General features: G+C 41.9%; 1 protein-coding gene across 10 annotated transcripts in view; it reads left to right on the top strand.

Annotated features, from left to right (window-relative positions):
- The window catches only part of ABLIM1 (actin binding LIM protein 1), a 292,094-nt gene extending 267,899 nt beyond the window's left edge, over positions 1–24,195 (top strand). For 3 of the 10 annotated variants that reach the window (XM_055300653.1, XM_055300649.1, XM_055300652.1), the window contains exons 15-22: positions 4,121–4,225; positions 5,911–5,958; positions 8,828–8,974; positions 11,076–11,167; positions 12,459–12,564; positions 14,897–14,961; positions 15,579–15,639; positions 16,247–17,017. In XM_055300653.1, the coding sequence (XP_055156628.1) occupies positions 4,121–4,225; positions 5,911–5,958; positions 8,828–8,974; positions 11,076–11,167; positions 12,459–12,564; positions 14,897–14,961; positions 15,579–15,639; positions 16,247–16,389 (767 nt within the window). In that variant the 3' untranslated portion in view covers positions 16,390–17,017. Of the gene's footprint in view, positions 1–4,120; positions 4,226–5,910; positions 5,959–8,827; positions 8,975–11,075; positions 11,168–12,458; positions 12,565–14,896; positions 14,962–15,578; positions 15,640–16,246; positions 17,082–18,016; positions 18,098–19,097 lie in introns of those variants that run through there. The other 7 variants (XM_055300659.1, XM_055300650.1, XM_055300654.1 and 4 more) reach the window with 7 other exon arrangements.
- Positions 24,196–24,608: the final 413 nt, after the last annotated feature.

Genomic DNA, 24,608 nt, shown 5'->3' with positions numbered 1-24,608 from the left:
TGATGCAAATATTTGACACTTGCTTGAAGAAAACCATAATGCTTATGAAAACTTTAGACAAGAACCAGCAATCCTGAAACTCTGTCATGAAATTCTAGATGCTGCCAACTGGAAGGTCCTCTCAAAACATTTGTTTATATTTTGGAATATAAGCACTAAAGTCCAGAAAACCAAACAGTATTCCAACAGGTTGCCCCAGCAGGCTCATGCACAGTCATTTTGATTTACTTGTCTTAGGATTTGTCATGTGGGCTCTCAGGATACCAGAGAAGATTGAAAATGAGGTCAAAGGATTTGAATTTAAGTACAGTGAGAATCCTGCAAGTGATTGCTCTCCCAAGGACTGAAAAACTGGTTTATCAGGTCAATATGGAAGGAGCTAAAAATGAAGGCTGAGAAATATATATACGTAGTAGCTTCTCATCACAGTAGTTAAGATCACTAACATCTGAGAGACAATACAAGGAAGGACTTATTTAAGAAACAAAATGGCTGTGAATGTGATAGATACAACATTCTATGACATATACGCTATTATATTATCTTTAAACAGTGTCTATGTTTCAAACTGATGATGATGATGATGATGGTAATATCTTCTGTGTATGATCTTTCATCTAACACCATATATATTACTTTGCCTAGGTAATGCACCAAACGTAAAAATAAGCTCTTAGGGCCCTCATCAGTTGTTTCCTTCTAGAATACAGTTAAAGTTTTATCACTTCAAGATTGGATGTTTAAGTCAGAAAAAGGAAAGAGGACTCATCTTAAGAATTTTGCTTTTTCTTTTAAAATGCCAAAAAATGGGGGCGCTCCGAATGGCTCAGTTGAGGGCGTCCGACACTTGATTTCAACTCAGGTCTTGATCTCAGGGTTGTAAGTTTCAAGCCCTACATTAAAAAAAAAAAAAAAAGCTAAACAATGTTTAATGCCTTTGGTATTTTGAGGGCTAAGAGTTTGGTACCTAGAAACAATATTCTGAGACATCGTTCCCAGTGAACCATTGTGACGTGTGGAAATCATATTGCACAGAATCCCTTAGATGGGTACATTGCTGAGTCTCTCTTTACCTAGTACTTTAACATGTTTTGTGGGAGATTTTAATGGATTCTAGCATTAAATCTATTTATAAGGACTTGATGAACATAGCAGTGAGGTTGTTGTTTCTTTTTTTTTTTTAAACAACTAGAAAGGTCAATGGTTGCTGAAATAGGCAGTCTAATAAAGAACTATACCCAACAAGAAACAGCATTCAGCCAGAATTCACCCATCAGGAATTCACAGTCACTCCCCAGCCTTTGAGAATTGTCAACCATATCTGAGCAGTGGTGGGCTCCTACTGCCACTTGCCAGCAGAGCATCTCCATGATAGATTCTTAATACTTGGGCAAATGCTAAATCTAACATCCTTAAACCTTTGCATCCCATCTATGCCAATATTTTTGTGTATGCATGCCACTGGCTAATAATCCTCAAAACAAATGTAATGGAGTTTCATCCGATTGGGTATTATCACCAAAACCTGTGGGAACATTCCCCTGAGATGTCTAATGTTCTTCTGCAAGTAAAAGGAGGGTAGAGTTGAAGGGCAGGGAGCAGCATGGTTCAGAAGCAGTAGCAGCCAGTGCGCAAGATATGTAGCAAGTCTTCAAAAGACAACCCCAAATAAGGTGAGAAAGTTGTCTTTCTAGATCTACTTTTGAGAATAGCTCACAAGAAGTATTGTGTTTTTCAATTATGGATTACTCTTGTGAATAAATTCTGCTGTTCACTTCCTCTGAAGTGAAATAGTTAAATTGGGGCCATCGAGGATCTAGTGGGAAAGTTCTAAAAAAGGGGTGCCGCTGTGACCCTGCTGCACAATACTGGCATCTGACTGCCTTTATTCAAGAGCAAGATGATGGCTGTTAATCCTGCAGTGGTGCTTACTAAATGCAGCCATTAATAGCTCAAGAATTCATTTGTGAGCTATTTCAATCATTCATTTGCAGACATTTAGAAGGCACCTAGTCTTGGCCAGGCACTATGCTGAGCGTAGAAAGATGAATGAGACCCAGTTCTAATTCAGCCTTAGCTTTAAGACAGGATTTCCTTCTAAATGCAAACCACATTCTTCCTTCTGTTCACCTCTACCTGTGTCTTTTCATTTTTTTTTTTCAGACATGAACTGGTTATCTTTCATAATAGTGATAACACATGAAATAACTTTTTTTTAAATTAACCTTTTAATAGATCAGCAGTTGGGGGTGAAACATCATACTTTTTCAAAGCTAACATCTGATCTAAATATTAAAGTCCACGTTACAATGTATGGGGAACTAACTGTAAAACTGACTCTTAAGGGAAAAAAAAAGAAAGAAAAGCTTCAGAACATGATAACCAGAAATCTGGAATCTAAACTGAAGCCAGCAACAAATTCAAATCTCATTTGGAAGATCTTGCTGCCCATTCAGTACAAATGTGTGCTCTGGTTACCTAAAAATACCGTATTGAGAAGTTAAAACTCTAGTAAGCATGTTATTTTAAAACTCCAGCAATTGACATCTTTTATACTTTGTGGACAGACTCAGAAAAGCTTGGCTTACTTGAAGAAATGAGCTCATGCTCTGTTTTCTATAGATCTACGATTTATTTCATAATGTCACCATTAATTGATGATAAATTACACTTTATCAAAATTTTCAGCTTTTGTGCTTCAAAGGGCACTATCAAGGTAGTGAAAGACAACCTGCAGAATGGGAGGAAATATGTGCAAGTCAGATATCTATCTGATAAGGGATTTGTATCCAGAATATATAAAGAAGTCTTATAACTCAGGAACAAAAGTAATCGTATGATAGTTTATTAACTTTTAATAGTCCCCTACATATTCTGGTATATTCTTGGGGCAGATGTTTTCTTAGACATGAGGTAGGAGGACAGTTTAGGTAACAACTAATCTCCGACCAGTTCAGCACAGACCTCAGTTCATCCTGATCAGAAGGGAGTGACAGTGGCCTTGGTGGCACTCCAGGCTTTATAGCCAAGTGCCAGCAATCTTTTCTAGTCCTTTACCTATTGTCTCCTCTAAGCACACCCTGCTGTACAGTCCCAGTGGCCAGTCCTGTTGTTCCCACACACCATGGGCCTGCCTTCCTCAAGATGAGTTCAAGCCATCTAGAATCTGGGCCTGCTCACCGCTCAGCCCACCCACCCACCTGGTGTGCTTACTCCTCAATGCCCTGCTCAGTCTAACATCTTAGCTTTCTGGAAGAATTGATGGCACCGTCACCTGAGTAAGCATGTCCATGTCATAGCCTGTCTCCTTAGCTTCTGAGACCTGGCCCCCTCATAGGCAGGCATAACATCTTATTCATCTCCATGTCCTTGGTTATAGCTCAGTGCCCAGCCATGGTAGGTGTCCATACCTGTTTCACAGATGGAATTTTGGGACTGGGTGGAGCCTCAGTGGAGCCTCAATTCACCAAATGTGAATTGTGGGACTGGGTGGAGCCTCTTGGAAGAGACAGGTGGAGAGAGGTATAAGTGGCCTCAAAGTCCCTGGGAGAAAGTGTATACGGTATTTCATGGTGAGGAAGCGGAAACATTTGCTGCAAGTGCAGGCATTTTGCATTGCTGAGGGGAGGGACTGGGTGACCATGCAGGTTCCCAGACGTAGCCTTCCGTTCAGAGAAAACTACTGCAGTCATCAGCCTCTGCCATCGTGCCTGGAAGTGACTGTATTTGGGCTTGCATTTCCCGCCCCTTCACATGCTTGGGATTTAATCGTCTCACAACTGATCCTGAATCATTAGCAAGTGACCTTCCATGACTCTTAATGTACTTTCCATCTAATCAGTTTGCTGCTAGCTCACGGCCGTCAACCGCATGCCATTGGAATGACGCATCCTACTGCTAGCTGCTTTTAACCCAGTTCCATGCGAACTCAAGTCTCTCTTGTGGAAAACTAAACCCTCTATCACCTTGTGAGCCAAGTTGATAAATTGAGTTTGTTTCTTTTGTTTCTCCTTTTGGATGTACCTCCTTCCGATTTGTTTTGAATTTTTATTATGCTTGCTCTGTTTTCTTTATTGCTGTCCCTTCTCTTATTTTGTTTTCTCCATTCTTCTCATTGGAGGCAATGAGCCGTCCAGCGGCCGGAACTCCCCTCTCCCTTACCGGCCAGACAGTCGTCCTCTCACTCCAACTTATGCTCAGGCCCCTAAACATTTCCATGTTCCAGGTAGGAGCTGACACAGTCTTTGTCTGGGTGTCCTGTCACGGTGTAGATTGTAGCCCTGTGACCTGTCTCGTCTCATTCCTCACGCTCTCTTCATCGGGGTGCACACAGTCGACAAACCCTAAATTGCACGATCTGACCCAGAGGGCCATTCAGAGGTTTTGGATGTGAAATGCCAAGGATTGTATGGAAGGCTTGAGTTTTCTCAAAATTTTTTGAAGGGAGATGGGAAATAGTGAAGGAAGGAGGGTTGAGTTGCTTTGTTTTGACTAAGATTTCATTTTTACCTGTATATTAATGCCTTCTAAGATAGCACTCTGTGGTTTCGTGTCATTGATTATCACAATGGCAATCTAATTATCTTCTCATCCTAAAGATTAAACCACAGCGTCACTCAAGAGTACTTTTTTTTTTCCTGTTGGTCTCCAATATGGAGATTCTTTCTATGGACCTTTCAGAGAAGTGTAAATTTGGATCAATTGGTTGGTCTTTCTGCAATGTATAACCAACTGACTACCTTCTTAGCCCACAAAGATATCTTGCAATTTAGGCTTGGTGCTGTAAGCTTTGCTGAAGTCATAAGCATTTGCTGTCATGGTACAAATAGTAATTTCCCATCAACTACTGGAAAACTCAGAACCCATCAATATCAACACTTAGGGTCAACTCAATTTTCAAGGGCAAGATTGGCCATCAGAGGTCATGATATTTTTTTTTCCATCAGAAGTACATTTTTTGTTTCTTTTAAGCTACTGAAAGTGGTTTAATAAATTACCCATTATGTTAATATTAGGACACATATTTGGAATCTGTAATAGTTTTTTTCTTTTGCATTCCAAACTTACCTAATAAAACAGGGGAAAGTTCAGTGAGAGTCATACCACTAAGATAGAACTGCCTTTTAATATAGAGCTTCACTGAACCTTGAAAATCAGTATTGTACATTTGCAATTTTTTGCATGAAGAATGCCCCCACCAAGATACAGTGCCCAAAATCCTGGGGAAACAAACCTTTTGACATTTCCTGAGTATTTGCAGTCAAAGCAAAACTATAGCATTATCAAATGGGGTCCTGCATAAATAAATGAATAGTATTTGGCATCTCTTTTCATTTCTTTTTTTTTTTAATTTGAGCTATACAAGTTAAGAGTCTCTCAGACATTCTATCAGCACGACAGACTAGCCTTGCACATAAAAAAACTGTTTCTGTGTTTTAAAAACTATTCTTAATTATATTACATTGCTTTCCACTGTTCCACTCATTAGTTGAAAAGTAAATTGAGTCCCTGGTATCTACTGGGAGCTCAATTTCTAGACAGTAGCAATTTGGGGATCTTCCCCAAACTGGTTATGTCTTCCTCACCACTGGAGTCCCTCCACTGCTTGCATTTCTTCCTGTTTTAACCCCACCTTTAGTGAAGTGTGTATTTGCAATAAATGGCTCATGAATTAGCTACATCTCTATATATCCTAAGATGTATTACAAAGGATTCCATATCACTTGTCTGTGGTAATTCACTCATTCCTGGAACTTCTTCCAGTAACTTCAATCTTTGTAATACAAAAGTTAACCTTCTGGGTTGTTTTTGTTCAAGAGTCTTCAGTTTGGTTTGCCTCTTGGTTGATCTGTTTTTCCCACTGCTGAACCGGTTCCCATAATCATACACCTTTGCTTTTCATTTCCACAGATCAAGGGATCAACATTTACCGAAAACCACCCATCTACAAACAGCATGGTAAAACCCGCTTTCCTCCACGTAGCTTTTAAGTAGCTGCGCCGTCCAGTTGAACTCTTTGCTGTCCTCTGAAAGGCTTCCCTGCTGCTGCTTTTGAGAATCAAACTGGGGCGCCCAGCGTATTATGCCTTTATGGTTCCCTAAGATGCCAATATTGTGAGATTGGTTTTCCTAGAAAAAGAACGCTTAGCTTAGTGAGGAAGCTCATAGCCAATTTTTGAGCCCATCAGACCGTGTAGCACTGCATTCCTAGAGAATGCACAATAATTCACATTTTTTTTTTTTGGCCATCAAATAATTTAACCAGCCACTATAATTATTTGGATGAACTTCTAATTAGTTTAATTAAAACAGTGAAGGCCAGCTACCTAGAAAATTTAACTAGACCAAGCCTACATCAACTTGACTGTCCAATTCTCCAGTTCTTAAGGGGATGCAGTTGTCTGTGCCTTGCAGCGGAATGGACAGGACACACTCTGAGAGCAAGGTCCTAGCTGTGGTTCCCAGCCCTTGCCCTCAGTGGTTCTATGATATCATGAACACAGTTTCTCTGTCCCTCAGTTTTCTCATAGGCAATAACCAGTGAGTTAGGCCAGCTAGTCTCTGAAATTCCTGCAAACTAATATCCCTAAGTTGAATTTATAATTGTGTTTTCCTTTCCTGGAAATACAGAATTTTTAAACCCAGGGAATCACATTACCGTAGGTGAATCATGTTTCCCTCCACCATTATTAGGCCTCTATAAATTAGGTACCATAAATCTTTGTGAACAGAGAGAGAGCCAAGACTGGTCTTCAGGTGATTTCAGAAAATGATACACAAAATGTGTGTGGAAATTTGAAGGCTGCCTTTAAAATCTAGTAGTCCTCATTAAGGACATTAATGAGTCCTTAAGGATTAAGATGACATGAAAAGAAAGTTGAAAATGCACAAGGAAAAAGAATTTAGGCCAACGTTCTAGGGGGAAAAAAAGACAATGTACATATTGTAATGGTTTTAGAACTGTGATTTTTTTTCTCATCCTTTTTTTTTTTAAAGATTTTACACCATGTGCTTGCTTTTTTAAGTTTGTTAACATTGTTTTTGTTTGTTTTTTTATGGTTTAATGTCTTCTCACCCACTCATTAACATGTGAATGTTTACTGACTTCACCAATTCTAATGCGTAAGTACTGTTTGAAGTCATGCTTTTTTTTTCTAAATTTACGAATGAGACTCCAAGAGTTTGATTTATCAATGTAGAAACTCTTTTTATTACTAAAATTTCTAAGGCCCTGCCTCTCTAAACAAAAAGAATCAAATAATTAGGATTTAAAGAGATTGGATACTGTTAGTTATTTATTTGAAAGAGATTGGCTTTTTTTCATGAAACTACTCTGACTTAACTCGTTCTTTGTTATCATTAAGAGTAGCACAGAGTGGCACTTCCCCCAAAGGACATGGTGCCAAAGAGCAGTTCCATGTGACAGAACTAGATGGCACAACAAAACCTGGTGTCTGTGCCCAATGTGTTTGGAAAATACTAGATTTAAATAAAGTCACGCTTTTTTTTTGTAATGCAGAACGTCTCAGTCTATAATATGCAATATGCTAACTAACACGTGTTGTCCTCCTTTAAGAAGACAGTGTGATTTGTAGTGTTTTCCAAGCTGAATTTTTTTATTTTTTTCTCATGAGGTTAAAGAGTAGAAACACTACTCCATGCTTGGCCAAGACTTCACCCCTTAGGAGTATATAAGGTGACCTTGGTCAAGTCGTTTCAGGAAAACGAGACCCAGAAGGTTACTTTAAGAATGGGGAACTCGAGCTGAGGATTCAAAAAATTATTTCCAGATTTTAAAATATGTGAGCCCAGGAGGGTGGGCGGCAGGGGTGAGACGTTTTATTTAAAGTATTCTAACTGTATTTTAAAATGTGTAGTAACATCCCAGGCCAGTCTGCCAAATTAGCCAGAATCAGGGTCTGACCATTAAACCTGGTTCATTTTGTTCCAGCTCTGTGATTAGATTTGGAACTCTAAGCCAGCAACTCCTCCTCTAAGCAGAGCCTTAAGAAAGAACCCTGTGAACCAAGCCCTTACTAGTCTGGCTTTTGTTGTTTTAAAGTCGGATGACTCACTTATATGTGCAGACCCTTGAGGAAAACAAGGAGTGTTTTGCATACATACATAAATCAGCATACATAAGGCACAATGCAAAATTCCTACAAGCTGAGAGTAGAGTTTCCCATTGCCATTTCTCCTAGGACTCAAGACACGTATATAATATGTAAGGATTAGAATGAACTGGACAGATGATGGCTAAAATGAACAGACACAAATACAGACTCTTATGATTAACAACTACAATCAAATGACAGTGTCGTTTTTTTAACTCAGTTCCTTAATTTCAAGTTACTAATTCAAATTTCTAATTGCTCTCAAGGAGTTCTGTCTGATGGAACTTTCTGTGATGACAGAATGGCAATGTTATACAATTGTGCTTCCAATATGGTAGCCACTAACCACATGTGGCTACTGAGCACTTAAAATGCAGCTAGTGCAGCCAAGGAACTGCATTTTAATTTTACTCCTTTGTTGGCTTCACTTAATTTTATTAATTGAAATTTAAGTAGCCACGTATAGCTACAGCTAGCACTGGACTGCCCAATGGAACACGGTATTTCAGATGTAGGATAAAGTTTTGCTTCCAACAGAACTTAAGGAAAATGAGTTGTTGCTAGGCACCACTGAGTGGCTGGGCAGTTGATAATGGTCATAGACAGCCTTCTGGAGTTGAAACTTTTGCCAGAAAACAAGATAACTGTTTAAGTGGGTTGTAGCACCGTGGCCTTGCAGACCCATAGCTAAGCTCCCCCCGATTCCCGCCTAGATGCAGCTGCCTTGGCAGCCCAGAGCAAGTCTTCAGAAGATATCATCAAGTTTTCCAAGTTCCCAGCAGCCCAAGCTCCAGACCCCAGCGAGATACCAAAGATTGAGACGGACCACTGGCCTGGTCCCCCCTCACTGGCCGCCGTAGGTATGCAACTGCAACAGCTAAGCCACATGGACAAATTGGTAGGAGATGACAAAATGAAATGCTTCGAAGTATGCAGGAGACTGTGTCCCATCATAAAGACTTTTAAGAAAAGTATGGTGAGAGGTAGAGAAGAGTGCTAAGGTCATATTTGTGTGTGTGCAAAGTGCTTCAAAATTACAAAAACCCAATCACCAGAGCCTTGCACTAACTCACCCACTGAGAGGCAGACAGAACTGGTCTAAAACGGATGATTTGCATGGACTTTCAGAGTTATTACTGCAAAGTCAGTAACTCTCGAAACAGTTGAACCAAAGCCTCCTGCCAAGAACATTGTTCTGTATAATTAGAGTCCGGTGGGTGGACTTACTGAGTGTCTACAGAGGCATGATTTCTTTCAGTTGAGTTTGTTTTAGACTATTTCTGGTTTGTAATTACAATTCTCTTAACAACCAGTCCTAACACTGAAGCCCTGCACCTTTCTTGTGACATCATGGTCTCCTTCACTAAGAAGGGCTGTCACAGAGTCAGGGGTGCTCTGAAATACTCCTCGTGTGAAGTTATGTGATTTTTCCATCTATCATTTCCATGCATTCTGTACTAAAATGTCACATTTGAGCTGTTTCATTCTTTGCTTTGAGCCACGAATCTATGCCTCAGAACTGTGTCTGTGTTTTTGCTGTTTTGTCAGTTGTGAAATCACTTGGCCTAAAATGGGGTATTAGCAAATTTAGGAGCTAATACTGAAAATGTAGTGAGTCAGCTTTACACAGATAGAACTATCTCCTCACATTTCTATTGACAACCTATTTGAAAAAGACCTTCAATTTTCCAAATTTCCAAATTTTCTTCATTGTGCTTTTCCTCATCAAGTTATTTTCTGGAATAATTTTTATTACAAACAATCTTAGTGGATTTTAAAGCAATCTGTACTTATAGAAATACTTGAAGGAAAATCTACCTCCATGGGCTTATGATTCACAAGTATTCTCTATAGCATGATGATTTAAGACTTATCTGATTCTTGCAAACTTGTGTCTTTTTAACTGTTATTAGTAGAGATGGAAGAGAGCATTCACATTGGCATTTATGATTTTAGGACCTAAGATTCGATCATCAGCTCTCCTCTCACAGACTGTGCCCCACAGGCAGGACTCGGGGCCTTTGAGGTTCTTTCTTCGTTCAGTGATGCTGTTTAGTGGGGACATAAGCAGCTAAATTTAGAGGAAAGGGAGAGTTAACATTTTGTTGTTAAAATCATCATCACTAAGTGGTTTAAAGCTCTCGGGATTCCAAAATGAAAACAATTCTGGCCCATTAGTCAAAATGATAAAAACCGAGACGATTAGTTAAAGTTTATTTTGATTAGATTAGCAAGCTTTCCTGTTTCCTCCCACAGCCAGATTAATCCAAGCAATTTAGGAAAAACAATAATTATCTTAATTTTACAACCGTTCGGACAGACTCCTCCCTTTTACTCCCTGACTCCCCTTTTCCAAGAAGCTTAAAAGTTGTAAATGATCTGCTAGATGGGACTTTAGCTAACTTTTTAGCTGTATTGACACTATTTATTGACCCATTAGTATAAAACTCTTTTGTGACCATTTTTCCAAAGGACGAAGGGAAAGAAACGTTCAAGACTCAACCCTTAAAGGAAAAGTAAAAGCAGGCTTGTTAATGAATGTAGTAAGGGCAGAAGATAGGGTGATCATATGATGACAAGTCTATTCAGAAAAAGAGAAAACTAGATTTCAAACTTATCACAAGAGAGTGATTGCCTTACCTATTTGATGGTATGTACATGGATTTGGATTCCTCCCTGTGTGATGACTTAGCCCCAATCATAATGACACACCCACTGAGTCCTAATTGAGCAGGTCAGTTGTTAGGAGGCCAAAATTCATGACTTACTAGTTTTCACGTTGAACTGGCCCATCACACGACACCTGCCAGTTGTGCAGAGTTGGTGGTAGGCTCTTTCTCGGTGTGGTGTTCACAAACCGCTGATTTTGCCTGCCGGACAAGTTGAGCACAGGTGGATTAGTCCCTTAGGATCCCCTTGCCGTGGGGCTAATGTGAGAAGTTGTCTTTGCTGTGGAATTAGGAGCCGACATGAGACGCAGATCTAGTGGCAGAGAGGAAGATGAGGAGGAGCTTCTGAGGCGCCGGCAGCTGCAAGAAGAGCAATTAATGAAGGTTTGTCCTTAAACTACTTTGCTGTGGTCTTCAATTCAGTTCCATAGATCTGGCTTTTTGAACGGGTACCGTGGAGGGAGCCACCAAGTGAATGAGAGGCTGTCCCAACCTTCAAAGGGCTGGAAATCCAGTAGGCAAGGGAAGACAGGCCTCTAGTGACCATGAGGCAGGGCACTTAGTGGGTTCTGGAAGAGATGGCCTGGAAGCTGGAGGTCAGAGACATGGAATGTTCGAGCTTCTGTAAGGAGAGCCAGACCACATGGGGTATGTGTGTGCAGTGCACATGTCAAAAGACCCAGGTAGGGCCAAGCTGTACACCCACATGGTGCAACACCTGCCTTCCCTCATGCACGCTCTGCTAAGGGGACTCCCTTGGGATTGAGTATTTCTCCCTTAGGACTTGGACCTTGTACGTACATCTGGGCCAGGAAAGAAGGGATAAAACGGACTGCCACCAAGACGTCCTCATTATACCCTTCCCACAATGTCCTGGAAGACCAGAAGAAGGATAATCCATTATAGCCTGGGGTAGAGGGAGCCAGGACATTATGCATTCTCCCACAAATAAGGGATGATGAATCCCTTCAAGTGACATTTTCCAAATGTCATTTTAGAAATGACATCTTTGTCATATTCCAAAGATACTCAATCATAAGGGAAATATACGTGATACTAGTTATATGGAGGAAAAGGATACAAGGTCGCATTTACAGCGTGATCCCAGTTTTGTATGATATGTACAGAGAAAAATGCTGGATGGCTATAAAAATGTAAATGGTGGTTATCTCTTATGGGTTACTCTTCTTTCCTTCTAGATTTTCTAAAATCTGTGCAAATGAGCATGTATTACTCTTGTTTTCTTGTTTTTAAATCTACATTGATTTAAAATAATTACATTATTTCTTTTTAAAGGATGCTATCCCCAACCCCCCTTTGCACATCAAAAATCTGCACACAGTCATACATACCTCCTAAGGTTACCTGCTGGCATCTTGGGGAGGGCAAAGGAGGGAGGACATTCTCCTGACATGGAGCCTGGCCATGGCCTAGGGAAATGGAGTCTTGACATGAAAAAGACCAAGAGGGGTTCAAGGTCCAAAATCTGGCCTACCAAACAAACACAAACAAACAAAAATCTGGCCTATCCCTTGAGGGACCCCAGGCTCTGCCACTGTATGCATCCAGGCCACTCCATAGTCAGGAACTTCTTGCAGGACCTTCTAAAACAGAAACTGCCATTCTATGACAATAAATGTGGACTTCTCTTTCATCTTGCTTTTCTTTATGATAGCTCAACTCAGGCCTGGGGCAGTTAATATTGAAAGAGGAGATGGAGAAGGAGAGCCGAGAGAGGTCATCCCTGTCAGCCAGTCGCTATGATTCTCCCATCAACTCAGGTAAACAACAGGCCCAGCGCCTTCTCCCAGCCGAGAGCCAGCCACCACCTGCCTGGATTGTTCCAGAAGAGGCAGGGCCATTCCTGGTGGAAACTACAGAGTGTTCTATATGAGCAAAAGTGTACGAAACGTGCCGCACGTCACCTTAGCTTATAAGGATGCCAGAGTTCTTCCTTAAATGTATACTTTCTTTATGTTGGAAATGGGGGATTTATGTCTAAATCCCTTGGAGGATTTCCTGAAGGTCAATTCATCTTAGTGGGGGCAGCCCCAGTGGCTCAGCGGTTTAGCGCCACCTTCAGCCCAGGGCCTGTGTCCCTGGAGCCCACTTCGGGCTCCCTGCAGGGAGCCTGCTTCTCCCTCTGCCTGTGTCTGCCTCTCTGTGTCTCTCATGAATAAATAAATAAAATCTTAAAAAAAAAAAAAGAAATACACAATAAAGAGTAGGTTAAGAAAATAGATTTTTTTTTTAAATTCATCTTAGTGGGAATGAGCAAAAGGAAATCCTTATAGAGAACAGAATACTTTTGGAGAATTTGGAAACATGGGTTAGCTCTAATATGTGGAATACACACACACACGCGTGTGTGTGTGTGTGTGTGTGTGTGTGTGTGTATAATTAAAACTAAACATAAAGAAGAAACTCAGTCAGGAGAGGTCTAGATCAGGCAAGGAAGGAAGAAGGTACATGATCAGGATTTTCTGTCTTTATGGTTTTTACATTCTCTGCTGGGAAGGGAAGATATCTGCACATGCAGAAGTCACCACTGGTAGTATTTTACCCTGGAAAGGGTCTCATACTTTCTAAACCCATGTACTTCCAACTCCTATTACCTTATTTCCATTAGGAAGGAATTGTGATTTTTGGCTCAGGGAACTCCGTTTCACAAAAGAGGCTTCATAACAATTGATTAAATTGATTCATCCTTTCAATCTAGAACACAATATGACAACATGAATCAAGAATCTTATAGTTCATTTCATTTTGACTATTGTACTCTTTAAAAAAGAGGGAGAAAGAGAATAGAGTGCTTGTAGAGAACCTGAACAACATTTTCAAAACATTATGATTTTACATTTAGATCTTCAATAAATGAGCTGAAGACCAACAGTGTTGTTTTGGACACTTTTTTGAAGGAGATTATTTATATATTGGGCTGAAATAGTCTATCAGGTGTATTTTGCCCGGCTTATATTTGTCATAAGCCAATTCTCTCTTCACCCACAAGATTTCTTCTCCCATGTTCTGAATTGGTACATAATTTTCCCCTCTGGAAAGTTATTTAAAAATGTGTTTAGTGTTTACTACATGCAAATACTTTTGCTCAACATTGGTCCATTTATTTTTACAACATGCCAATGAAGTAGGTGATATTATTATTCCCATTTTGCAAATCAGGAGACAGGTGTAGGAAACTTAAGGAACTTTACCCAATGTCACATTATTAATAACTAGCAAAACTAAGATTGCTGAATGGAATGCCCTGCTACATACTGAGCCTACATGCCTCATTGGATCATGTGTTTGGTGGTTTATTAATCTTTAGTGTCCCTTCTGATCCTGTAGTTCCATTCTATAAGAACAGATAGCACTATATCTACATGAGTCAGGAAACAAAGACTTACAAATGTGAAGTACCATGCAGAGGTATTAAGTTATGGAGCCAGAATTCAAACCCAGATTGCCCCCCGCCCATGCTCCACAGTTTATGTAGTGCCATGATGTTGACTAATGGGACATCCTATCCCACACCTCTCAGGAACTCAACTGTGGTGGGCCAGGAGAACATGCTAACATACATGGTTGGCTTTCAGGTCAGTTATTGCTACCATACCAATTGGGGCATGAGCTTATGCATCCAAAAAACCCTGGGTTCAGATCATTGCTTAGCAATTTATAAGGTGAGTGACCTTGGGCAAGATACTTAATTTCTGTTAGCCCCTATTTCTTCTCCTGTAAAGTGGAAATAATAGTGTTATTAGGATTGTATTGAGGATTTAGAGGTAAAGCAGTCCCAAGCACCTCTTCCTTCTCCACCCATTCCCTGCATCACCCAAATATGGTGGCCTTTCGTGAACATCAGAGCCCCATATTGGGTTATTTTTTTCTATTTTTCTGTGTGTCTTCTGTAAGGTAGAAGATACATTGGCAGTTTCATTAGAGAATTAGACTTCTGGGGGCACCTGGCTGGCTCAGTTGGTAGAATGTGCGACTCTTGATCTTGGAGTTGTGAGTTTGAGCCCCACATTGGAGGTAGAGTTTACTTGGAAAAAAAGAGAAGCTATTAAGAATTGGACTTCTGATTTCCTTTTTTTACTTTTTCTCATTCAGCTGCACATGTTTTATCATCCAAAACCTCATCTCTCCCAGGCTATGGAAAAAATGGGCTTCACCGGGTAAGATTCCTCAATTAATTGTTCCTGAGGTAATTCCCCCTTTGGTCCTGGTGGAAATCTGAATATGTTTGATAATATCTCAGTGTTAGAATATAATGAAAATTGTAATCTCCCTGATGTCCTGGCAAGTCACTTTGACTTACAGGCAAAATAAAATATTTCTACTGAGAGAAAGAGAAATTGACTTTAGATGAAAGAGTAGCCTCTATAAGCTTGTGGGAAGATGACATTAATTAATTATGTGGCAAATATTTCCACAACCAAGCTAAAAGTAATGACCTGAGCCCTTATCTCTGCTGTAAAAAGGTAGGGGAAAGTTTGTTGCCATTGCCCACTGTGCAAAGCATAGAACAAATGTAATTATGCAGCTACTAGCTGTGTGGCAAAATGTATTTTTATTTATCGGCAAAAGATAACGTGCTTATTACCCAGGGCCTGCTGGCCGTGCATACGCTGCAAAAGATGAGATTTTCATGATAGAAGACAAATAAGGAAGGTCCAGGAATTCAGCTGGGAAGGATTCTGAGGATCTTGTAAACCCTTTCTTCCTTTTCACCTGACTCCAAAACCATCGCTGTGGAGTAGATGGTCTAATGATGTGTTCTTTCTCGCTTCAGCCTGTTTCCACAGACTTTGCTCAGTACAACAGCTATGGGGACGTCAGTGGGGGAGTGCGAGGTAAGGCCCGTGCGCTCGAGCTGCTGACTGGCTGGCCCAGCTTGAGACAGGGCTGTGCTGCCTGCCACACGTGCATTGCCTGGGTTCGTGCTGCCTAAAGCCGGATCGCAGCTAGCCTGTGTGAGCTAGTGGAGCGTGTGTTTAAATTGCAAAGCATCTCTCCTGAAACGAGACCATGAGAAGCAGGGTGCATGAGAATGAACTCATTGCTCCTGCCATGTGCAGAGCACTCAATTCGATAGGTATCTGGAGTTACAGTGCGCTAGACGCAGCCCTACTGTCAAAAATGCACATGATTGACTGAGAGACTGGGACAGGTCGGGGTGAGAAGAAGGCAGAAACACCCTCAGGATGTGGGGGGAAAGCTGCATGAGGAAAGGGTGTTTTAACTGATCACTTAAAGTGGGGCAGGCATTTCCTGGCTTTAGGGAGCCAGGTGGGTAGTGTGTACAGAGACCCCACCAGAAAGAAGAACATGGTGCGTTGGAGAGTGTCTGGAGAATCGCAATAGGACATGGTATATTAATATTAACAATATTAATATTAATGTTTCCATGTCTTTCTATGATCTTTCCCTTCTGATATTTTCTTTTTCTTTCCTTTCTAGACTACCAGGTATGGAACACTGTCTCTCTCCAGTTGGCCACACCAGCAAAACAGCCATTGTCCAATGCAGACATGGGTTGCTGCTACAGGGAAGGGTTTCTTTTGAGAAGATCCTTATTTGGGTTGATCGTTCTCGTTCATTAGTCCATAAGTGTGAGGAGCCATGAGGATCGGGCATGCTGGGTGCCAACATCAAGCTGGCCCTGCAGGCCTCAGGGATGTGACATCCCCCTTAGGCATCAGGGGACTCTTGCTCTGGCCTCAGAGGTCCTCTCTGGGGTAGAGGTAGACCAACATCAAGCGTCTCCTCAAATACAGCTTTTCCTTTGAGTCATAACTGCTCAGTACTTTTGGTCCTCCCCTCTTTCCTATGGTCCCAAATGAAAAGAAACTCCAATAGGTCAATAGGAAAGAGCTGCTTTGGTACCATTCCTTTTTTCCTAGACCCTAAACCTTGTAAAAATTATGATGGAGAATGAGAAAAGGAAAAAAATACAAGAAAACAAAGAGTAAAATAAAACAATTTAGTCAACAGTTACAAAGCCAAGATCCCCAATTTGATGATAAAAGAACAGTATTCCCAGTGCTTGCTTTTATGCAGCAAGGCTCTCATTTTGAAAAATTTATGGTGATTAAGACGACACATCGACAAAACAGTGAGGATTTGAGGCCTAAGCAGGGAGTTTTGGGAGGTCACCGAGTTACCCCTCAGCTCCCCATGCCACTGTGTGCTCCTCCTTAAACCAGCTTTTCTCTTGCAGACTCTCCCAGATGGCCACATGTCTGGGACAAGAATGGATCGAGGGGTGTCCATGCCCAACATGTTGGAACCAAAGGCAAGTGCAGCCATCTTCTCTGCTCTCGCATGGGGACAGCAAAGCGGGCACAACCCTGAAAAGATTTGGTTGTCTCTCTTTTCACCATGCTCAGTGTTAAGGCCCATTAGCTTCCAGACTGAGACATTACACGAGCCATGTCACAAAGTATCTGGACACCCCACTGGTTTTGTTACACGGAGTCAAGAGGCTTAAGCCCTCATGGGATATGCTGCTGTGTGTTCACAGTGAGGTACCAGCACGCCTCTCCTACGAGCTTCGTACTCCCTTGGTCCCTGCCATGAGCACCTCAAGGCATACCCAGTGCTAAGTGGGGCAGATGCAGACCACTCCAAATAGGGTGACCAAGACATCCCATTTGCCCAGGACTTGCCCAGTGTTAGCATTGAAAGTCTAGCATTCTGGAAACCTCCTCAGTCCTGGGCAAGCTGGGATGGCTGGTTACCCTAGCTCCAGACCATCCTGAAACTTCAGAGGTGTCCAAGGATGTGCTTCCTAGTGACCATAACTGGGGCTTATTTCAATGTCCTCCAACAGAACACTGTTTCTGGGTCTGCCTGGTTCCATGAAATCATGAGCCAGTCATGGAACAAGATTGTTGAACCCTGTAGAGGTACCCTGGCCATATAAACCATGTTCCTATCATTTCTCTTCTAATTTTTACCTTTACCACCAAGACATAATAAGTTTGTATTCTTTCACTCAACAAAACCCTCCAAAGGCATAGTGCTACATGAGACATGGTGAGTTGAGAAAATGTATAAGAACTGGTCCCTGTCCGCTGGATATGGAAGGATCATCCATCACTCAGATACCGTAATTATAATGTCTTAGATGCTCTATCTTGGGAGTACTAGATTTTAGGTAGATTCAGCCTGTTAATAAAACGGACAGCAGTGTTCTAAAAAAAAAACTGTTTTCTCTTTGCTCCTCAGATATTTCCATATGAAATGCTGATGGTGACCAACAGAGGGCGCAACAAAATCCTAAGAGACGTGGACAGAACCAGGCTGGAGGTAAACTGATTAACCAACCAGTCCCAACTGTAGATGCCTGTGCATTTCCCCCAACTTTCCCCTAAGAAGTGTTTCAATGAGGGCAAAAAAAAATAAAAAAGAAAGAAGAAAAAGAAAAGAATCAACCTCATATGGCAGGTAGAACTAAGATAACTTGGGATTGAAACCTGAATAATGTACACTTAAAGAGATCAGCCTAAATGTGTAGTAAAGCCCAAAAGATGAGCCAAGAGACACAGTATGATTTTAGCTGTCTTCTGGGGAAACTTGATGTTGCCGTAATTATGGCTGGGATTGTAGAATGGAATCCCCAGCCTCTTCAGATATCCCAGAGCCTGGGATGAGATCTTCGAGAGAGGGAAGGAAGTGCTCAGTAAAGAGGTTTGCCCTGGACCAGTTTCCCTCTTGGCTGTTTCCACATTGCCTGCCGAAGGGTTATCTGGGTGCACATATCCAAGACATGCAAGGCGGATCATACTTTTCCATATGAGTGATTTTAATTAAGAAAAACTCAGGCTACCAGTCTTATAAAGAATCATTACTTTCCCCTGACAAGAGGCTATACCTTTGTATGTGAAGTCAGTCTGGCACAGGGAATAAAGGCTCTACTGTCCTAAGGGAACTTTTTAGGAGGGACACTACTCTGGAAGTCTCTCTCTGGCTTTCTGACTGCTATGGCCCATTTTCCCTGCATCTCCTCAACATCCCAAGGACCTGAAATGGAACTGCCTCCAGCATAATGAATAACCTTTCTATGTCCCATCACCATGTAGTGTCTTAATCCTCTGGCAGCTCTTTTGTCTGCTGGGGAGGGTGCCTCGCCTGGGCCAACCAGGTAAGGAGTCAGTTGGTCAAGCACCTGCTAACCATTCTCAAAGGTAAACTCCTCTGCCATCATTCTACCCTGCTCTTCAAGATGATCACTTGTAGACTCCAGAGCAAGTCTCAAGGCCATCCATGTGGCCAGTAGAACTGACCACTGTTCTTTCTCCCACTACAGCGCCACCTAGCCCCAGAAGTGTTTCGGGAAATCTTTGGGATGTCCATACAGGAATTTGACAAGTTACCTCTTTGGAGACGCAACGACATGAAGAAGAAAGCGAAACTCTTCTAAGTCCCCTGCGTAGACAGCAGTTAGAAAAAGGACTGACATGGCGGTGACACATAGGATGTTGTGTTAAGGCCAAACTTGATTGGAGAATTTGCAAACTATTGTCCCTCAACAACAACAAAATGGGAAAGCCGATTAAAACACCCATAAGCGAAATATGGGGCCAGCCACCGGCAACACTTGCCAAGCAACAATGGGGTAGAAATTTCTGTGTTCCCCATACTCGACAGTAGTGTTCACACGTGACCTTTTTACATCACCTTATGTACACAACAGGAGCTACTTCCTTCATTTCCTTTAACTGTTGTCTAACAATAGTGTTGACTGTATGGGTAAGAGCCAGCAAGTGCCCTTAGGATGCCGCATGGAAAAAAGCAGTTGTAATAATTCCAAAGTGGGAATCTATTTATTGTAGCACCGTGGCTAAGAAGGAAGAGCCTGAGGGACATATCCATGTGGTCACACCACTTTGCACACCCCTGTCCTCACTGGCCTCATGAAGCCCGGCACGATGGGAATCAGAGTCCGGGATCTGGGCGGCTCTGTGTAAGTGGGCTGATTAGCAGCCAAAGTCATTTTTAACATGCTCCTTTTTCTCTACTCTTTGCTAGGACCTGGTTGGCAAATTACTTAGCTGTTATTAAAAAAAAAAATTAAGAGAAAGAGAGGGGAAAGGAACAAAAGGAATATCTCCCTGAATTCTTTTTCTGCTTCGGACAGTACGCTTCATTCTGCCTCCCCAGCAAGGATAGGAGCTGTGAAAGAAAGGAAAGGGAGAAATTATCTCCAGTTGTGTGCTTTTAGATGATTTTTGCCCCTAGGGCCACAGTACTCTTAGCAAAAAAAAAAAAGAAAGAAAGAAAGAAAGAAAGAAAGAAAGAAAGAAAGAAAGAAAGAAAGAAAGAAGAAAGAAAGAAAGAAAGAAAGAAAGAAAGAAAGAAAGAAAGAAAGAAAGAAAGAAGGAAGGAAAAGAAAATTCTGTGTCCCGCCAATGCAAGTTCTTCCTCCCTGCATCCTCTGCTCCTCATCCAGCATCCTCTGCATCTGATCCAGCCCACATGGATTTTGGATTTTTTTTTTTTTTTGAGGTCTCTTCAGTAGTAGGCTAAGGAAAGGCACGCTTTTCTTTTTGAAATCTCTGCAACCCCAAGGTCTGTTGCCTTAGATTGATTTAATTTGGCCTTTTCAGCTTTCCTTCTTGCCTAGCTTTGTTGACTTCATGGTGCGTATGTGTGTGTGTGTGCGCGCGCGCGTGTGTGTGTATGTGTGTGTAAGTGAATGCACCCAGAGTAGTTTGGGGAGTCTGCATGTTCTTTTAACATTTCATCCCTGCTTGAATGTTTGTCCGGCTGGGCTGCAGCTTCTAAGGAACATTTGCACACGTGCGCATGACTCAGAGGTCGGGATTGAGGCCAAACTGCACCCCACAGGGCATCCTTCATGGAAGGGTGTCAGTGTCAGAAGCCAGCATGCTCCATGATTCATGAAGCTCAGGTCAGCAGCACAGTGAAGAGCCCGGACCTCACATCAGGCTATATGTGGACATCAGAGCAACACACCAGAGTGTGCAGATTCAGCAACACAAGATTCATAGTGGAGCCTAGGATTACACCAAAACTCACATGTAAGACCCCATCATGATTCCTGGAAGCCTCTGGCTGCGACTCACGTGAGTTAGGAGGCGGACAAGGAAGGGTGTCTCCAGCTCCACCCGTGGACAGTTTTCACGTTTATTCTTGTGCTCTGGGGGCTCTGCCTAGGAATTTAAATTCCATTTTAAAGCCAAAGGAGAAATCATTCGAATTCTCTTCATATGCCACTACTAATAAAAGCTCAGAAATTCTTCCTGCTGCCACCGGATTCGGATTCGGATTAGTTAGTAGCTGATCTTGGTGGTAAAAAACAAGTAAAAATAGTGTCAGAACCTGTGCTGCAGACCTCTACCTTGGGACACACTCCATCAACTGGGTGCTGTACTGAGCTCTGTAATTGCTTTCAAGCGCTCTTCTGTCCCTTCAGTGCTAGACACTGAATGTCTGAGGACTGTTCTCACAAATAGGAGCATGCACGTGTGTGTGTGTGTGTGTGTGTGTGTGTGTGTGTGTGTGTGTGTGTGTTGGACCTACTAACATATTTTGTAAATGATTCTGATGGGGCAAACGTGAGATGACCAGCTCCTCCTCCGTTTGAAGGCCCCAGATTGCAACTTGCTATTTGGTGCCTTCCATGGCCTTTTGCTCTAATTCAATATTTCGGCTGTCCCATCTTCTCTCTGACATCTCTGGCATCAGCAGCCTTGGTGCAGTGCCTGTGTATCCCAGTCCTTGCTTTGCTCTGGCAAAGTATGAGGAGTGGGGACCACAGTATATTCCCATAATCAATAATGAGGATGGCAGATGGGTCCCAGTGCTAGGCTGGTGGGGAGAATTTTTTCATTATGGGGATAATAAAAGATCCTCAGTGTTTTCATTGGTTAATTATGACCTATGGAAAAAAAAAGAAAAAAATAATTATGACCTATGCACATGCAGAGCAAATGTCAGTGTGAGAAAAACTGCAATGACAGTTAAAGTTCTGAACCCAAAGTCTGCTCCCACCAATGAAACTCTGTTTCTTATATCTTTAGAATTCAGTTCTCCATCCAACTTGGGGGGTGGAGGAGCTTCTTCCTATATCAAGTGTAATAGCTAATTTAAACTATACCGTGCAAAAATGCATTACCAGGAAATGTCAGTAGTGTCCTGTCTGCAAGCAGAGTAGTGCTGTGCTCTGGGGAGGGTCATGGGAAAACAATGTTGGAGTGGCTTCCCCGACTCCAGTCCCAGCAGAAGGCTCCAGCTGGAGGGATGGGTCATGAGGCAACTGGTTCTCCTAACTGCCAAATCTAATACATGGGCTACAATGACCTATCCATTTTTGTTCTCAACTGGGCTCAGCATGCTTGTCCTCAAAATGTCTAGGCCACCGTACAGGAGATCCGTGTTCTCTGCTTGAACCCCAGTCTGCACTGCACATAGAAATTCCAGTTGTTAACACAGTCAAATGAACAGGGCTTATTCACGCTGGGGAAGGACTTCAAGACATGGCACATTTTCCTGGTATATACCCAAAGGGCTACATTTTTGAGCGTTGGGCTTATTTGTGTTTCCTTAAGCACACACAACAACTGCATGAAGCAAAAGAGGCCTCTGACAACGTGGAAGTCAGTGCGCTCCCTTTAAATTTTTTTTTTCCGTAAGAGCCAGGATATCATTTATTCTTCCCGTGTGATTTAAGATGAGACATAAAGAGCATTTGGGAACTCGTACAGCCAGCTATGCATCTACATTTCAGTTTGGGTTAGTTATGAAATGTTCTTAATGTGACTCCTTCAATAACTAAAGATAAACTGCCTGTTCTCTGAAACCTCAAACAGAAAAGCCAGGGTTAATGAGTAATACGGTGCACACTCCCACTGCAACTTTCATCCTCTCAATCTGGTGATGTCCATCAACTCTACTTAGAGAAGTCTTGTTGGAAATGTTTATAAAACTTTCACCTAATTTCTTTACACTTTAAAGCAAACACCTTTTTCTAAAGAATTGCTTCTCAGATGATCATATAAAATATTTATGCTTTTGCAAGTTAAAAAAAAAGAAATTAACCACTTTTGACTAGGTAGGTCTTTCTAAAAATTATTTCAAAAAGCTTGATGTTAGCGTTCTGCGCATTGAAGGGGCAGGCAGGCCCTCTCTCTGTCAGGAAAGATAGTGGAACAAAATGAACTCCATGTAATCTCCCCTCTGTGACCTCTGAGGCAAGCTCAGTTTTTATAAATCACATCTTCTGTATTACCGGGCACTGTTTAATCTACCCTCCCTAGGCCAGCCTTGACTTGACTTGATCTTTAAAATTTTCTTTTGACAAACCGTTTGTGAGTAAACCCTACAACTCATTCATTAGTGTACCCTTTTGAAGAATGTTCTATTCAGAAAAAGAGATTACTTCAGGCTTGAGATCTGCTGTGACACCACCTTATAGTGATAATGTACATTAAGGAAACTAGCCAATGATGTTGTAATGAAAGAAAGAGAAATTTTTACTCCGGCTTTAAAAACAAAAAAAATCACTCTTTCCATTTGCTGCCCAGGAAGCCATGAAGAGATAGTGATTGATACACTTTGCATATGGATTTTTGCGTTTTTATTTGGGTGAGTTTAATTTATGGCAAACTCAAAAAGAAGGGGGAAGTGGTCAGGTTAAGTTGAAAGAAACTTTCTAAACAATATATTGTAAACCCAGCAAAATTAAACAAATCCAGTATTTTCTGATGGTTGGTGTAATCGACTGGCAATGGTTATCATTAAATAAAATTCTTCCCAAAAGTGTCTTTCTCAAGAGTGAAGATCCCATGAGCCACTTTCTGAACCCGTTCACCAAAGGTAGCAGGAGACAATACTACATCCACTACCATTCAGAAAGCCACTTAGTGATTGTATATGCCTATGTTTCCTTATCCCATGGAAGAAAAAAAACAATTGTCCACAATATTGATGTTCCTCTTGGGTTCTGTGTACAGACCCGTCCAATAATAAATGTGTGTGGTTTCTGTGAGTTGCCGACGATCCTGCATCATATCTCTTTGGAGTCCTTTCATTTTAAGTTCAATTTAATGGAATTTTTTTGCAAGTGTCAGAAAACATACAGTTAGTTCTTCCTTCCCTCCCCTTTCAAAAATATGAAAGTGAATATTTGGAAGAACTGCTGTGTTAAAGATGTGTTGTGTCCCCCCGTGAAAGTGAGTGGGTGTCCGTCCATGCCCTGAATACCACGGACTAGTGTGCAGAGGCAGGGGCAGCCAGCTGGCCCCGCGTTGCTGTGCGTTTTGGTCCTGACCTGCTCCACGCTCCTGTTGCAAGCAGCACTCGCCGCTCCCCCGCCCTGTCCTCTGCGTCACTGCTGTACACTCACCACTCAGTGAATAAAGTTGTGTGCTTTATTCTATTCATTTAACGCCTCCACGCCGTGTTTCCTTTCTCACCCTCCTGCTTCCTTTAAAGGTCTCTCCCATTTGAAGAAGTACAGTCCGACTTTCAATGACCAGAACACAATCAAAGGATCAAACCAAAGCCTTAGGAATGCATTTTGATCACACAGGAGGGCCCTGTAGAGAGGGAAATGCAACAAATAGCAATGGTATATTCCGGGACTGTGTGTCCAGTCATCCAGACCATACTGACCGAGTTGACTAAAGGGAAAAGAAGGCATGAGCAGAGGTGAGGTGGGGAGAGGGAGAGACAACCTCAGCAGACTCCCCACTGAGCGAAGAGCCCATCACAGAGCTCAATCTCAGGACGCTGAAATTGTGACCTGAGCCAAAATCAATCATCAGAGGCCCAACCCACTGAGCTACCCAGGCAC

The sequence above is a fragment of the Nyctereutes procyonoides genome, unplaced genomic scaffold (assembly GCF_905146905.1).
Source record: "Nyctereutes procyonoides isolate TBG_1078 unplaced genomic scaffold, NYPRO_anot_genome, whole genome shotgun sequence".
In the NCBI taxonomy this organism is placed as follows: domain Eukaryota; kingdom Metazoa; phylum Chordata; class Mammalia; order Carnivora; family Canidae; genus Nyctereutes; species Nyctereutes procyonoides.
Note: the sequence above shows the minus strand (reverse complement) of the source record. Positions and strands in the feature narration are given on the sequence as shown.